The sequence below is a fragment of the Nothobranchius furzeri genome, chromosome 3, assembly GCF_043380555.1.
Source record: "Nothobranchius furzeri strain GRZ-AD chromosome 3, NfurGRZ-RIMD1, whole genome shotgun sequence".
NCBI lineage: Eukaryota > Metazoa > Chordata > Actinopteri > Cyprinodontiformes > Nothobranchiidae > Nothobranchius > Nothobranchius furzeri.
The window spans coordinates 60,392,012-60,409,815 of record NC_091743.1 but is presented as its reverse complement, the minus strand read 5'-3'; the positions used below and the strand labels follow the sequence as shown (position 1 = coordinate 60,409,815).

General features: G+C 43.7%; 1 protein-coding gene across 1 annotated transcript in view; it reads right to left on the bottom strand.

Annotated features, from left to right (window-relative positions):
- snta1 (syntrophin, alpha 1) overlaps positions 1-17,804 on the bottom strand; it is a 58,335-nt gene that overhangs the window by 24,374 nt on the left and 16,157 nt on the right. The window contains exon 2 of the mRNA XM_015959202.3: positions 17,024-17,209. Within this exon, the coding sequence (XP_015814688.2) occupies positions 17,024-17,209 (186 nt within the window). The remainder of the gene's footprint in view (positions 1-17,023; positions 17,210-17,804) is intronic.

Below are 17,804 nucleotides of genomic sequence, written 5' to 3'. Positions count from 1 at the left end.
CTACTGTATTAGCAGCAAAACAACAAACTGCATGCATGCAGTTTCTCAGTGACTTTAAAACATCACCTCCACCATAAAACTTTTTCTGATGCTCCAAATACAGAAAAACATCCCTTACCAGGGTTTTTAGAATAAATAAAAAATCAGTAAATAAGTTTAAATGTTAAAATAATAGTTAACATCACTTAAATGCAACAGCAAATTCTCTCATTGCTACTGTACATTTTCTCCACTTATGTGGTTATGATATAAAGCTGTTGCTGCAATTGGGAAGTGATCTGTGCTGGGCCAAACTAGGAGAATATTAAGATTTTTTGAGGGAAAGAGAAAAACAATTGTCTACCTTTCAAAAGAGGAACTGGCAAAAAATAATAATAAACTACATGGAAAATATGTGAAAACGTTTGTTTTTAACCCCAAATTGAACAAGTTTACCTAGATCTTAAAAAGCAGCTCAGATGATGAAACTGCAACTATGATTCTGATAACAAGCTAACAAGCTAAACTAGCTCCTCTAGCTGAGCTTGACTGACAGTTTATGTGCAGCAGCAAATCAACTATCCTGATTAACAAGGTTATAAAAGCTCATAAATGAAAAATCACTTTGATGTGTGGGGGAACTTTTCCAGGCCCTCTTAAGCAGGGTGGGACTGGGAGGAGAGTGCTGTAGCCTTTTAGCTGGAAGCTAACCGGAGCCTGGGGCTAACATCACCACCCGGTGGAACACTAGCGACATGAAGGTGGGTTGGTTCACCGGCACGTGCCGGAGTCAGCCCGGTAAAAATAATTAACGACACCGAGCGGACTCATGTTCACGTTTGAAAGCAGCGCTGATTCCAGAAACCTCAGCACAAAGTGCGTTCGTTGCTCTGAGCCAGCATGACGAACAAGGGAACGGCGCCGCAAATGTTCGGGTGTTGCTTTCCATCCTAAGGGTCTACTTAGGGGGCGGGCGTATTACGTGAACGGACCCATCTGATTGGCCGCATATCAGAAGGGCTACATTTGATTGGTCAAATAATACTTCCGCGTAAAAAAACAGAGCTGGTTTACAAAAAGTTGATGTATGACACGGATGGAAATGTTGAACCAAACATTTATCGCCATTTTTGACCTGCTTTGCGATGGGCCTATTACATGTCCTGTTATCCCGATGACGATAATTTTTCGAAATATTGTGCAGCCCTAGTATATACATACATGTGTTGCAAAATATTTCAGAATACTGTTTATACACTCTGAACACACAAATATATGGTAAAAAGTATTTTATTTTTCCCGCAAAACATTGTACACAATGTATATCTCATTCCCAACCAACACAAAGTTGCACACATACACTACATACAACAGAAAAATTTACTGTATACAGTTACAGTAAAAAAAAAATAAATAAAAAAATAACTATGCTGCATCCTCTCTTCTGTTGTGTTCTGGCCATAGCACCTCATTCACATCACAAACAATGTTCTCCCTGGCCAAGCAGTGGGGGAAATATCTCCTAGCATGGCGATTCCAGCAATGAAAAGAATCAGCTGCTATATCTCCAAATGCGTCCTCCATAGCTTGAAGAAGATGTATACACATTTGTGGCTGTAGGCCATACACCTTCCATCTCCAGGCAGAAAAAAAATTCCTCTATGGGATTGAGGAATGGAGAATATGGAGGGAGATAAACAACTAAAAAGCGTGGGTGGCCAGTGAACCAGTTATGGGCTCGACACACGGGAGGCGACATCGCCTCTCCTCCATTCATTTTCAATGAGACATGCGCGACAAAGCGATAATCGCGGGTCTCCCTCCTACCAAGCGAAACGCGAAAAACGTGCGTGTGAAATGTTGCGCTCGTGCACGTATCGTGCACAGGCGACCCAGCGACGCGATCCAAGAAAGTTGAAACATTTTCAACTTTTCATCGCTGTCGCTCGGACGAGGACCAATCAACGGAGGTTTCATTCACTGACCAATGAGCGGACAGGATGCTTCGTACATCTCCAAGCAAACATGGAGGAGAACTTGATTATTATTATGTTTTATATAGTAAAATCGGAAGTAAGATTTCACATAACTCTAGCAGCACCTTGTGAAACATCATATCTGCCGCTTTTTTAACTCTGAACCGCTTAAATAACCTTAATTCACTCCAATCTGACACAGCCAAACAAAACAACGGAAGTTTCAATTTCGCCATGGAACAGAACGCGTAGACGGCGTTGCTGCTGGCCGCTGCTGCGGATCGCCTCCCGTGTGACAGGTAATAAAAGCGACGGCGACAAATTTCGCTGATCGCAATCATTTGTCGCCTCCCGTGTGTCGAGCCCATTACGAATCACAGCAGCCCTGTGGAAACTTATGTTGCCCCAAATGACAATGTACCTGGGCTGTTCTGGGTCATCTACCTGATCTGGTGGAATGAGTGTGTTGTGTAGGGTGTACAGGAATGTGATCAGATGGGCGGAGTTGTAGGGGTAGGGGTAGGTAACATGGTGATAGATGATGCCATGGTAGCTAAGCGCTACACACATTGTGATGTTCCCTATGCGCTGGCCAGGGACTTCAACAATGGCACGCTGGCCAATAATATTCCTTCCCCTCTTTCATCTTTTTGTGAGGTTGAACCCAACCTCATCAATGAAGACAAACTGGTCTAGCTCAAAGACTCTCTGAACGCACATGCCAATATCAGAAATAAACAAGGAGGGGTCACTATTGTGAAGCACAATCATTATGATTACAATATTGAAATATGTATAATTTACTGTACACAGTGTTGTGTGTATGCATCAATTGTGGGACTCACTTGCACGTAGTTATATTGCAATTCTTTGACTCTTTCTGAATTGCTTTCAAATGGCACCCTGTAGACCTGCTTCATCCTGAGATGATTTCTGCGCGAGGCAAGGTCCAGTGTTGATAAGCTGACCCTATCAACATTTTGAAAGATGTCATTGTTTTCTATTATTTTGCTTTGTATTTGCCATAATGTTATGGCATTGTTTTCTAGGACCATGTTCATGATTTCAGTTTCCTGTTCAGGAGACTGAAGACGTTCCTGACCACCTCGTTTTGGTAATCTTTCAGTTCTGCCAAACAAAAAGTAAATTACTGTGAATACAAAGTAGGTATACATTTCCTAAATACTGGAAACATACTTTACAGTATTTTTACTGTCCAACAAAACAGTCCACAGGCAGTACTACTACTATACTCATTGAATACTGATTATATTGATATGCAGTATTGCCATTTTCTAGTGAGAGAAGATTTCTTACTTATTCTCATTTCGGAAAGTCTGGATGATGGATGCTACACTGTACCTGCTCAAATTTGGCTGTACTCTTTGCCCAGCCTCCCTCATTGTAAGACCATGGTTGACCACATGATCAACCAAAGTGGCTCGGATCTCATCAGAGATTACGGTCCTTGGTCTTCCTTGTCCTCGTCCTCATCCTCCCCATCCTCCTCCTCTTACTCTCACTTCTCTGGCTCTGCCTCTGTTTCCAATGTTGGCATCCCTTGCTCCAAAAAAGAAGAGCTCACCTGTTGCCCTTTTATGCTAAAGCCCTGATTGCTGATTGTAAAACTGTGTGACGGGTGTTTGCCCTTGTGATGAGTCAGTATGCATATTTGAATAGCAGTGTGTTCCTTGTGAAAACAAGATACTTTCTGCATGAAAATTGTGCCAACAGCAGAGAATTGTGTGTAGTGTTTTGAAAAAAGTGTGTTTTACATTTGCAAGTTGAGTGCAAAGCAGGAATTGTGCTTGTAGTTTAGCAGAATTGGTTAAGAGGGTTGGTGAATTTGTTACATGCTGTGGTCATTGTGTCTGAAGTACCAGAAAATGTGTGTAAACAATTGAGAAAAACTGTATTACAAAAAAATCTTACGGCCTTACAGCCAATTGGTCAAATCATGAAAGTAATGTGACATGCTGTCTCACAACAATATTGGAATATCTACTGCAATCAGTTAACACTCAAGAGTATGAGTTGTGAATCAATCTAAGCAACTAACATGTGCCATTTTAGCTCAATATCTATCAATCTGGTTGAGTTATAGCATTTTAAAGTCAGCACAAACTTTGGCAGCCATTATGAACTGACTCCATTAGTTAATCAGTTTTAAAAGTCTATCTAATGAAGACGTGCTGTGGAGTTATATTCAGATCTTTCCAATGAGACTTGTTCCTAACACGGAGAAAACAACAAAACCCTTATCATCTACCTCTGATTAGCAGGTGACAATCTGTATATGCTAGAGTTGCATGTCTTTATATTTTAAAAGTAATAATTATCCTGTCACAAAGAAAGAGGCCTAAAGTTTAATTACCTCATAAATTACATGTACATCCCTGGCCCAGCTTTTCGAGTGGAAGGTGGTTATGATGTCATATAATAATAAACTAACACCCTCCCTGCACCTGTCCCCCCTCTCTACTGTCCACTCCTTGTTCCCTCCTCTCCATGACTGATGTCAAGTTGTTGTTGTTGGCCTCAAGGGCAACATGCCGATTATCACTTGTAAGTCGCTTTGGACGAAAGCATCTGCTAAATACATATACATAAACATAAACCAGTGTGTGACGACTTTATGTTTTATTACTACAGGACCGCTGGAGTAAAGACATGTTTTCTATGATGAAATCCATTTCCTGTTGTTTGGAGCATCAAGAAAAAAAAAAATATATATATATTAAACAGAGGAAGAAACAGCGAGCACTCCCATCATTCTACTGCCAAGCCAGAAGTAAAACATCCTGGGAAAATCTAATTTTGGGGTAGTTTCTCCTTCACAATTTAGCCTCACAACACAGCCATGACAAAACAATGGTACCAACACATGCTCCCAGAGGAACTCCTCCCAACCTTCGTAGAACAGTTTGGTGATGGACATAATTTAATCCTACTGAGTAGGGTTGGGCAATAAATTGAAAATATATCTTTATAAAAATTTCTGACTGTTATCGAGGTAATTTTTCCCGACACAGCAGTGGTGGAAGTTTGTTGCTGGATGAAACGAATGAAAAGATGTGTGTAGGTTGGCAACATTCATGTCCCTTCAAGAAGCTGTACCACCTTGAGTCATGTGAAAATGTGACTCAATGTGATACATGTGACAGACCCATCTAGTGGACAACTTTTGTTTCTGCGCATACCTGTAGTTATCGTCCATTTATCATTATCGAGGTGAAATCCTCAGTATATCGTGATATTGATTTTAGGCCGCATCGCCCAGCCCTACTATTGAGGCAAGTGGAAAAACAAATACGTGCTATTTCTAACAACACCAAGAACTGATTATATAACAGTGGGCTGCCATCGTTATGGATTTGGAAGAATTTGATTGTCAGCCTGCAGAGATCTTGGCTTTTTACATTGACTTTTTACATAGACATAATGTAATAATAAATAACAGGCTTTGAAATGATTGTGACTATGCTAAGCTTAAATACATTTGCACAGAGATTTTAAAGCTCTGAAGCAGCAGTCTTCATGAAAACCAATAGTTAAATCAGTTTCAAAGCTTTTCGGCCACGGGTCTGAATAAAAAATATCAGTTATCAGAGAAATAGTTTTATCTCCAACAGTTGCTCAACATCGTCACAGACAGTACGATGACTAAAATGTATCTCATTTTGACCATCACAATCAAACTTGGAGAACTTGCACGCCTCTTTGTCAACAAGATCATTCTCAGAATGAGTCTCAGAATTCTAAAGTCACCAACAACAAAAGCAGAAACTGAAGCACATGTGAGATTGTCTCAAACAAGGCCATGCTGCTGCTGTTGCCACCCACCAGATGAATAGATCAGCTAATTTACAGAAACACAAACTCTGCAGCTCAGTCAAAAAGATTCCCACCTGGGAATTTGCAGTTGGAAACTGTGAATTACAGAAATCTCACTTGCCTAGCTGGGTACCTCTGTAGCAGGTCAAATAGAGATGTCTAAATCAGAACCACAGCTAGTGCAAGTGCAAATTAATGTGCAAGTGAATAAGGTAACCTACATGAAAACAGTCTATTTACAGATGACTTTATGTGAGAAAAGATGAGGACTGGAGGCAAATTCTGCAGTAATAAATCTGAACTTTTACTGGCAGAATGTTCGAAAACAAAAACACACTGCAGAAAATTGTAGCCAGCAGCATGCTGCGTCTCCATGTAAAGTTTAAACTTCACTCCCCGCAGTCATTATTTTCCATAAATCACTCACTTAACTATTTTTGAACCAGTGCAGGAAGACAGAGGGTATATATACTGATGGTGGCCTCACTTAAAAGCACCATCTCATGTCCATTTTCTTGCTATATTCACAAATGTCCTTGAAGAACATGATTTCTAGATAAAAAAGATAGGACTTTTAATCCCTGAAGCAAAATGTAACTCAAACTGCACACTGGCACTACTGAGACTTATAGTTTAAACATGTTGTTAATCTTTTTTATTCATAAAACACAAACTAATTTAGTGTATTATTACAACCTTTAATGTTCGTGTCTAGTTTTATTACTAAAGATTAGTATCAGTATCATTATCAATACCGGTATCAGTATCACAGTATCATTAACTTTTACCAATACCAGTATCGGTATCGGTATCGGTGGTGATACCAATAATAGTAAAAGTTCACTGATACCAATGTAGTTGCTTTAAAGTAGCTTCACTGTAACTTGTCATTTCTTTTCACCTAATATTTTAGTTTTGTGATAATTTCTATTGATATAATTTATTTTTTATCTACTTCACATTTATTTCCCGTTGAAAGCAAAGAAAATAAAACCTGTGTTTAAAATTCATTTCATTTTTTTGCGTGGTAGAAGTATCATGATCGGTATCAGCGAGTACTCAGCTTCACACATCCGCATCGCACTGGTTTGGAAAAAAGTGGTATCGTTGCATCGCTACTAAAGATGGTAAGTGTGCATTAAAATTCCACTGTACTGCTGTGAATGGGAAGGTGAGGCAATAATGCCTCTGGTTGGGATCTAAATACCCTCAGCTACTGACAGGAGTTTCTCTTTGACGCTGGAATCTGATTCTTAACACTTAAAATCTTAAGTAATTCAATAAAAAAAACACAAATCATTTCTGACTGTTAATTTTCCTTCACTGTACAAGTTCCAGTGTCAGTCACATCTATAAATAAAAAAAATCACTCTTTATTGCCACAGAGCTCTTGATCTCCAATACAAATCAATTTAAGGAAATAGATATAGACACATCACTGCATGAGCCAGAGAGAAAAGTGCAGAGAGATTAGATTTTACATTGACGAAGCATCTTTCAGCCAAATGAACATCTTCAGATATAATCTCACCTCAGACACTACAGAAGCATATCCCAGGGTTTCCCCCAGCGCTTTATAAGCCTGGCGGCCCGCCAGGCTTTGCTTACCCACCCGCCAGGCTAAGCGTCATGCCCCGCCCCCCTCCCCGACCCTACCGTGTCCGCTGACATGAACGGCGCAACGAAACTAGAGCCCTCCATCAGCTGATACTGGTGAGAAACTGCAGCAGAACATGTACAACCACCCCACCCCCTGCCCCGCTCTCACAGAGGAGCGCTGTGGGATGGAGCGCGCCTCTGCCGGTGGAGTGAACCTCTCGGTATCAGGAACCTGCAGATTAGCTCAGATAGGCTCTCCGGGTCACGGCAGGAAGGTGGAATGCTTGTTTGCGCCTAAGGTGTGGAGTGGCTCTTAAAGGAGCCATTGTGTCTGTAATCACTCGCAGCGTTGTAGAGGCTTTGACTTGATGTCTAAAGAGAAGATGGTTTCAAAATGCTTTTTCCCCAATTTGGCCGAATTTGGAATCAGCTGGAAACTGAATTAATCAGGAAGTTATTCCTGTTTTATTAAAATCCCATTGTTGATAAATTTGGCAAATCAGAATTTGACACATTTGAGGGCTTTACCAAAATATACCTCAGAAGTCACTCCTTCAGTCAGATCCTCAGAGGTTAACTCTGTGTGAATGAGAATCTTTTAAAACACTTATGTGAAGTGGATGTTATCATTAATGTTATCATCTAGGTGAGACAAGAGAACAGAAAATTCCTAGCCTGGCAAGCGTCCAATAAATGTGAATAGCTCGTCTGACCATGACTCATAGGCAAAGCTCAGTCGTGGGGCAGGATCTACGGTTGTCTTTCAAACTGTCTCCACATGCTGATGGACAACGAACACCGTGACGTACTCACCGCTACAGATGACAGTCAACGGGGCAGACCGCCATGCACTGGCAAAGAACTGGTAAATGTATTGTATTTGTATAGCGCAGGACTTAAATACCTCCATCTGCTCTTGACTCTAAGAAAAGCCCAAGTCTATAGTTCTAAGTTGATGCAAAAGCCATTTCAAATGAGCTGCCGCCATCTTAGTTGTTCCAATCTGCACCAATATATCAAACCAAGACATTAAAAAATTAGCTAAAAGGTTGTCTAAAACATAAAACCAAGTAATCATGACACAAAAATAAAATGCTCTAGCATGAGCATAAACACCACAAGTCAGTAAACAAAACACCCCCCTCATGAAAAAGATGGCCATGGAGCTGCTTTTTAGTCTGAGCGCCACACGTTTCTTAAGGAAAAGTAGAACATGTAAGGTACCAGTGGAGAAATGAGTGCTTTCTCAGTTTGCTTAAGATTTTCTTTCCATTTTTGTAAGGACACATTGAAGGTGCCTTAAAGAGACAAAGTGTAATTTTTATTACTAATCTAGAAATATCTATCAAAATGTTGTTGAAAATGAACTAAATGATGGCCAGTTGTTGAAAAATATTGGCGCTATCATAACCTATAACCATAAAAATCAGATCTAAAATAGATGGGAGCGGGTCTAAGTCTCTGGGCCACGCCATATAAGATGCCATGTTTCCTTCTACGGGAGCTTGTGAGGGCAAAACACATTTACTGATTTGTAACAAATGGTTACAAAACTTTCACCATTCATAAATGTTGTTTTACACATGTATCTCTTTACTAAATGTTGTGCTCCCAGGGATTTTTTACCCTAATTGCCATTCGTTGGTAAGGTCGTAATCGCACACAAAAATACAGCTTGCTTGCAATGATTTAGGTATGTACTGCTCCCTATCGCCAAGAAAAATACACATTGTCACTTCAAGACATCCAAGAAAATGCAAGCCAAGTTTCAGCTAAAGTCTGCAACAGCTTGGATCAAGAACAAAACACACATATGTCCCGAAAACAAAGATATTTCTCTAGGGTTTGGCCTGTTCTCTATAAGAAAATGAAGATATACGGCACCAAAAATGGTTATTTCAAGAATCTTCAATCACGGTGGATATTTGGGAACTCTCCATTGTCGGCATTTGCTTGTGGATGTCAATAACCAGGGTTTTAGGTTATGCAATATCACTGCTCGTGACCAAAATGCTCTGACTTCACGTGTGAATTGTGTTTACACTCGCTTGTTTTTACATGCTCAATAACGGCTATGGAGAAGACCACTCCTGAAGGACGATGTTAAGAATGGTTAATGCCCCATACCTAGTCATTCCACATCCAAAGAATGTTTTTTTGGGAAAATGTCGATAATTTGGAGAACTACTGCCAACTGGCTTTAATGTGCTTCACAATGCACTGGATGTTTTGGCTGAAAACAAGGTGATGTAGACCCATGTTTTCTCCGAGAGGGGCAGAAGAAGATATTTGGTTTTACAAAAATCCCAACTACTTGTGCACATGGCCTTTACGTGGCCTGATCATCTCTAGTTCAGATACGAAACTGGTTTGGTGAGAGAAGAACAAGAAGTTCCAGTACAGAATATTTAAGATGACTTTTGCAAGCAATTTTCCTCAACAAAGGTGTGCCCCTTTCTTCAGTAGCTCCAGTCACTTTAATCAGCAGGTGCCCTTCATCTTGTCCATTACTTTGGCCATGGGAGTGTTACATTCCTCTCTTGCAATACAAAACATTTTGTACCAGCACTCGGACTGCTAGGACTCTTAGAAAGCACTCGCATACACTTGCTTTTCTCTAACAAAGAACACACTAAAACACATTTTGGCCTCAGCAGTCAATTTTACCTTTGCATCTTCTTTAGCCCATTTATCCACCATTTTTGCATATTACTTGGTATAAAACGTGTATGGGATTGTACGTATGTTTCCTATGTGGAGATACTTTTCTGTCATACCTTGGTTGCCCTGGGAACAGCTCTACAACTGAACTGTTCCAACCCCCCACTATCGCTTTTATGTGCACACGTGGACACATGAACCGTTTCATAGCTCTGTAACTGTGAAAGTTTGAGTATACAATAAAAAACTGGCTCTGTATTGGCAAATGGGTTTGACACAATGGATGGATTTTCAATGAGAAAGGTACACCAAATCAAACACATACTAATCCCAGTCGGGTTGTTTTAAAGTGTGATCACACTGTGCTTTTAGCAAAAATATTATAATAGCATTTCTAACATGCATTATAACATCAAGCCTATTTTAGGCTTACAATAATAATAATACTTTATATTCTTTTCTGCAACCATAGAATCAGTACTATGTCGGTTTATCACACATACACACACCTGCACGCACACAAACGCATTAAGACTGTAAATGTCACATGGAGGAAAGGACGGCAGCTGTACTTTTATAGTTTAATTTAGTTTGTTATATTTATCTGACCTACTCGTGTCCTCTCTCTCACACACACATTGATTATTCCATCACTGCTTAGTTAGAAGGTGAGACAGAAAGGTCACAAAAGAAGCCTACAAAACAATCACCTAAAAAGGGCTAGGAAGCTAAGTTATGTTATGGCATAAAGATTCACAAACATTCCCTCACCTGAGCGTTGGTCAGTTCTGCCCTTTTCCTGCATGGCCGGCTGCTAAGCAACTGTGTGGCCCATTGAAACTCAATAGTGAACAATAGTAAAAATGTTTCCAGCTGTGACACGTGTGCAGCTGAGAAACCTTAGCCCACACTAACAACAATAGTATTAAAGAATAATCTTTGCAAAATACATGTGTTTTCAGCAAATCCACAGATACTTTAGCCATAATTACACAGCAAACAATAAGCTGTTTATAATCATTAAAATACATGAAATAAAGATGCTCATATTGTCACACCCTGTCTTGTCTCCCCATTCTGTTCAGTCCTGTGTCCATGTTAATTGCTCCCACCTGCCTCTCGTTTCCCAATCACCCAAGCTCCCAGCCCTCTGGTATTTAAACCCCTTCAGTTCTGTGTCTCTTGTTGGATCATTGTTTCTATGTTAGCGTGTTCTCTATTAAAACCTTTAATCGTTCCTGTGTGCCTGCTTACCTGCTTCCCTCACCCGCATATGGATCCTTGCATCCGCTTCATTCACCGCCACGTGCTGACAGAATGATCCAACCCTCTAAAGGATCCAGCAGGGAGATTCTCCCCTGGGAGTGCCTGCTCCAATTTCTCTCCTCGGACCACCGGGCGGCTTCTCCTCCTCCAGCGTCGCCTCGCCGCAGACGCCGCCACCGAACTTCAGCCTCGGCATTCCTCTCCACCCTCCCGGAGCCAGATGAGAGGTTGGACCGGGAGACGCTGCCAGATCGCTCCTGCTACGTGGGCACCAGACTGGCTGTGTGCTCCCCCGGGGTTGGCCCACAGCGTGGGGAAGGATGACGGGCTCCACCGCAACCCCATGTCCCAGGACGGAGCCGCGAGCTCGCCGCTGCCCCGGCTCGGCGCACCAGCTTGGACCCGCCCCCAGTCAGACCAGCAGTCCCGTCTACGGTCCAATCAGCGCCTCGGTCATCTGCAGGTGGAGGAACCACGCCTACAGCCCAGCTGACAGAGCTTGCTGGTCTCCAGGCGGAGCTTGGCCGGATCCGACAGCTCGTCAGCCTCCAGGAGCTCCAGCTGGACACCCTATCCTCCCCGAATCACCAGGAGAAGGTTTCAGTCCAGTCAGCAGCTCCCTTGTCTCAGGGTCAGAGGAGCGAGCCCGCGGTCCACCCAGCAGAGCTCGTCTCCGAGCTGAGCTGGCCCAACCCCATCAGAGCCTCAGCCTCCGGGAGCTCCAGCTGGACGGTCTGTCCTCCCTGCTCTCCCAGTTTCCGGCGCCTCCAGTTCAGTCTGCTCCGGTCCCGGCGGTGACCCAAGAGGCTTTTCCCCCGGGCAGGGAGGCAGCTCCTCCTGCAGCGGCTCCGCCTCCACTCCAGAAGTCGACGATTCCGGTCCAGAAGTCGGCGGTCCAGAAGCAGACGCCCCCGGACCAGAAGCAGACGCCCCCGGACCAGAAGTCGACGCCCCCTCCGGACCAGAAGTCGACACCCCCTCCGGACCAGAAGTCGACGCCCCCCCGGACCAGAAGCCGACACCCCCGGACCAGAAGCCAACGCCCCCGGACCAGAAGTCGACGCCCCCGGACCAGAAGTTGACGGTCCAGAAGCCGACAGTCCAGAAGTCAATGGTCCAGTAGCCGACGGTCCAGAAGTCGACGAACCAGAAATCGACGCCTCCGGTCGATGGAGGTCGACGCCCCTTCCAGTCCTGAAGTCGACGCCCCTTCCAGACCTGAGGTCGACGCCCTTTTCAGTCCAGAGGTCGACGCCCTTTCCAGTCCAGAGGTCGACGCCCTTTCCAGTCCAGAGGTCGACGCCCTTTCCAGTCCAGAGGTCGACGATCTCTCCAGTCCAGAGGTCGACGCTCTCTCCAGTCCAGAGGTCAACGCTCTCTCCAGTCCAGAGGTCGACGCTCTCTCCAGTCCAGAGGTCGACGCTCTCTCCAGTCCAGAGGTCGACGCTCTTTCCAGTCCAGAGGTCGACGCCCCTTTGTATCCAGAGGTCGAAGCTCCCTCGTGTCCAGAGGTCGACGCTCCCTCGTGTCCAGAGGTCGACGCTCCCTCGTGTCCAGAGGTCGACGCTCCCTCCAGTCCAGAGATCGACTTCCCCTCCAGTCCAGAGGTCGACGTTCCCTCCAGTCCAGAGGTCGACGTCGTCTCCGCCGTCTCCAGTCCAACGTCTCCGCCGTCTCCAGTCCAGGGGTCGACGCCGTCTCCAGTCCCGTGGTCGACGCCGTCTCCAGTCCATTGGTCGACGCCGTCTCCAGTCCCGTGGTCGGCGCCGTCTCCAGTCCCGTGGTCGGCGCCGTCTCCAGTCCCGTGGTCGGCGCCGTCTCCAGTCCCGTGGTCGGCGCCGTCTCAAGTCCCGTGGTCGACGCCGTCTCCAGTCCAGTGGTCGACGCCGTCTCCGGCCCCAAGGCCGATGACGACGCCTCCGGCCCAGGGCCCGACGACGACGCCTCCGGCCTCCAGCCCAGAGGCCGACGCCGCCGCCTCCGGCCCTGAGGTCGTCACCGCCACCTCCAGCCCTGAGGTCGTCGCCGCCGCCTCCAGTCCAGAAGTCAAAGACGTGTCCTCCGGCGTCTCTGCCTCCGGTCACCACCAGTCCTGCCCTCACCAGGCGTGGGCTCCCAAGAGCCCGTCGTCGCCTCCTCCTCTGCCACAAACGCAGGCCACCAAGAGCCCGTCGTCGCCTCCTCCTCTGCCACAGACGCAGGCCCCCAAGAGCCCGTCGTCGCCTCCTCCTCTGCCACAGACGCAGGCCCCCAAGAGCCCGTCGTCGCCGCCTCCTCTGCCACAGACGCAGGCCCCCAAGAGCCCGTTGTCGCCTCCTCCTCTGCCACAGACGCAGGCCCCCAAGAGCCCGTCATCGCCTCCTCTGCCACAGACGCAGGTCCCCAAGAGCCCGTTGTCACCTTCTCTGCCCCAGGCGCAGGCTCCCGGACTCTACTGGTCCCTGCCTCCTCTCCATCGGTCCCTCTCGGCCCTCCCTCCGTGTCCCCCTCCTCCCGCCCTGCTGTATGCTCCTGTGGGCGTCTGGAATCCACCCTTTGAGGTGTGTGTGTGTGTGTGTGGGGGGGGGGGGGGGGGGGGGGGGGTACTGTCACACCCTGCCCTGTCCCCCCATTCTGTTCAGTCCTGTGTCCATGTTAATTGCTCCCACCTGCCTCTCGTTTGCCAATCACCCAAGCTCCCAACCCTCTTGTATTTAAACCCCTTCAGTTCTCTGTCTCTTGTTGGATCATTGTTTCAATGTTATCGTGTTCTCTATTAGAACCTTTAATCGTTCCTGTGTGCCTGCTTACCTGCTTCCCTCACCCGCCTATGGATCCTTGCATCCGCTACATTCACCGCCACGCGCTGACACATATATTGTGAAATCTTTCCTCAAACAACCCCTGCGACAGGTTAATATAGCTCTTTTCTCATAACTCTTATCGGAGATTGGACCTACTGTTTGCTCTGAGATGTTTTAACATGACGGGAGCAGCTTCACCTTGATCTCGGTCAATGCCGTCTTTCATATGAATTTCAAGGAGCTCTAACAACCGCCTTGAGCACAGCAGCAGTGGTTGTTTGTTGCTGCATGAAAAAAGCCTCAACCTTTAGCAATGCAGCACTGCCAAGAACGAGCTACTTTCTGACTGTTTCTGAATATCTTGATAAAATGCCAATACTAAATAAAGCATTGTATCTGAACTTTATGTCACTTTTATTTACACGTTTTTTTTTTTACTGTAGCCAAGGAAAATCTGAAGAGTTGCAGCGTCAAAGTTTACCAACTCGTTTCGTGTGTTTCCTAAAAAGAATTTATATATATGAAGGACATTCTAAAAAAATATTAGATAATGTGAGAAGTGGATCAATCTGCAGACACACACATACTCTGAACCAAACTCAGTTAGCCTCTAAGATTCTTTCATCTCCTCGCTCCTCAATCTAGTCCTCAGGGAGAAGGGAAACCCGTGAAATGATTCTTGACCCGGTATATCTCAGCGTGAGTCCTCTGATATCAACACTTTTATTTAAAGCAGCAGGATTTGAAGTGATATCCATTTCTTGTAGATTAGATTGCATCTTCTCTACTTTCTGAGGCTGGACAACTATAAAAGTTAACCCACAAAAATGCTGTCATGGCAAACATAACCCTTATTTTTCCTGCAAGTTCTTCCGTGAACGTGTTGAACATTAGACAGTTTTTTCTGTCTACTAGGTTTTTCATCTGGAAACAGATACATTCAAAGGATCTATAATGTATTCTTAACTGGTCTTATCTTTCTGTACTTTTAAATGAAAATCTTTAATAGAAAATACATATAAGAGAATACAGTAAAGTCACTGCAAAGCCCAACAATTGGCCCAAATCAAAATTCCTTCCAAGGATATTGAAATGTTCAAATATAAGCGTTAAAAGTTTTATTATTTGGGTTTTCCTTTTAGATTAATCTCACTGTTTCAGTTCAGTAAATTGTTTAGATGTTTCTATGAACATCTGATCAAAGATTGACAGAATGTATAGCTAAGCCTGTGACAACTAAGTGTTAAATGGTAAACTTGAGAAACTAGAGAAATACATTAGTACATGTCATCTATCTATGTGGAGCTGTAGACAACTTAACTCATTCACTGCCATTGACGACTAAAGTCGTCAATTTCAATCCAACCATTCACTGCATTTTTTTACTGGGTGGGCGTAGTCTCCGCACAGTGAGAACAAACACCCCAGCTCTAAAGCTGATCTCCATCCACGTACGTCACACATCACGTGATCAGGAAGCAGAACATCCATGTGTTAGGAGATCGTTTTGGGCCACTGCTGTATAAAAAGTCAAGCGCAAACCGGAAAAGCTTCTACCGATCACAATTTGACAACAGATTATGAAAGAACCGATAACACTCGAAACGCGCAGATTCTTCCTGATGTAAGAGGTGAGTCTACTCTTTGTTTTGTTAGTTTTGGCGTTTACATCCTCCTAGCGCGCAACGTTCTGTGACTCTTAAAAAAACCCAGTAAAAACGCTGAAAAACTCTGGCATCGAAGGGCTTTACTGATCAGGAAATGGCCGGCAGTGAATGAGTTAACGTTGGCAATATGTAAATATTGGTGGTGGTGATGCACCACATTTTTGTGTGCCAACCACTGAACAATGCTAGCCTGAGCTATTAGTTAGCGAACAGGTAACATTCCGGTCTGAGTGGGTTTTTATGGCAGTGGCGCCTGATTTACACATCTCCATCTGCGTGAGTACGGAGACACGCAATGCCATGATGCATTAATGCAAGGTCTATGCAGCAGGCCTGCAGAGGTTGACGGAGACATGCCAAACTTTTTCACTGGCCATCAAAATAGACAAAGACTGCAAGCTTGTGATTGGTCAGGATGCCACTTCCTTTAAATCTGTCAATAGCACGGCTTATCCCCCCTCAAAAAATAAATGAGTACCGACAGGCACGGAGGAGATCAGAGAACGTCTTGCTGAAAAGGTTAGACTATATGACCGTTTATACACCTGGAATACACAAACATCATATAAACACACAATAGTAAATACATTATCGTGGACCAGAAACAAGACTGCTTTTGTGGCAGGAAACCCTCCAAAACACATTGCATCCTCTGTTGTCTTGATGGGGTTTTGCTTTGCAACACTCCCCAGGCAACAAAGTTTAAAGGAAAAACGTCTCGGTCAATGAGTTAGCGCGACTCTGCACTCGAGCTAACAAATAAGTATAAATCAGGCTTTAGAGAATCGTTATATACCAGTAAAATACATTTATTTGTTTAATATGCTTGATGAAAATAAACATTTTATAAGTTCATTTTAAAGAGTGTAATGACATTAATTAGTACTTGTACTCAATAAAGGCAAGTATTCAATTGTAAGTATTTGTAATCAATTAGAAAAAAATGTGGTGTCTTCATTTAGCATGGCAGTGGTGTAGATTAGATTTGCATCTTTCTTACTTTGCTTCCCGACCCTACATCATAATCAAGCATTCATACATTTATCGCTAAAACAATAGTATCTTTCTCATGCTGCTGAAACCTTTATGACACATTTTGCAAAGGAGTCTTGTTACATCCTAATATTTTTACAGGACATCTACACATTAAAGCAGAGGAAAATTAGAAATAGAACAATCTAGGAAGGTTTAATTCTTATTAGAAGCAGAGCCACCAAGTTCATCCAGTTTGTTTCTCTCGGAATGAAAAATATCTTACCTTCAAGAATGACTTCTTTGCCAGTTTTTTTTAGCGCTTGCACAGCCTCATCGTGTGTGGCCTCCCGTAAATCATTACTGTTGACAGACAATATGGCATCGCCAACATAAAGCGCCTCAGTCTGGTCAGCAGCCAGGCCTTTAAAAATTTTGGAGATGAGGATGGGCATCTTGTTTTCCTTTCCTCCTGTAGGGCCAAAAAAGGAAAAGGAAAAAAAAACAGGTTTGTTTCAGTGGTTATTTAATTGCTGCGGTTATTTAACAGTGTCAGAATTTCTCACCTAATCATACTTTTTTTTTACCTTTACCTTCACACTGCTCTCCTTCATATGCACTGCAGTTAAAGGTTCAATTAAAGAGACACAGACAGCAGCAATTACTCTTCTGTAGTAATTTCTAGAGGTTTCTGTTGCATCCTCTCCCTCCCTTTAAATCATTAAATGAAGGTCAGAGAGTGAGTTAATGTTTCTGCGGTTTGCTAAGGGCTTCCACTCTGCACAAAATGCCATCAGTTAAGCAATTCAAGGTATTAAAAATACAAATTTGTTAAAAAAAATCAAAAACCATCTAACCAAGTTGTACCTTTGGGGGTTTTTCCTTTGATTTACCTTCATGGATCTCATTTTATTAGGATACTTTTTAAATGAGAAATATTTACTGTTGATTCTCTGTGTGGGTTTTCATTCAGCACTTCCACTTATTCTTTTGTTCTGAAAATGTTCTCATTTATGTTATGATTACACATCAGCCAGTGCTGATCTTTTTTTATAATTTAATAAAGT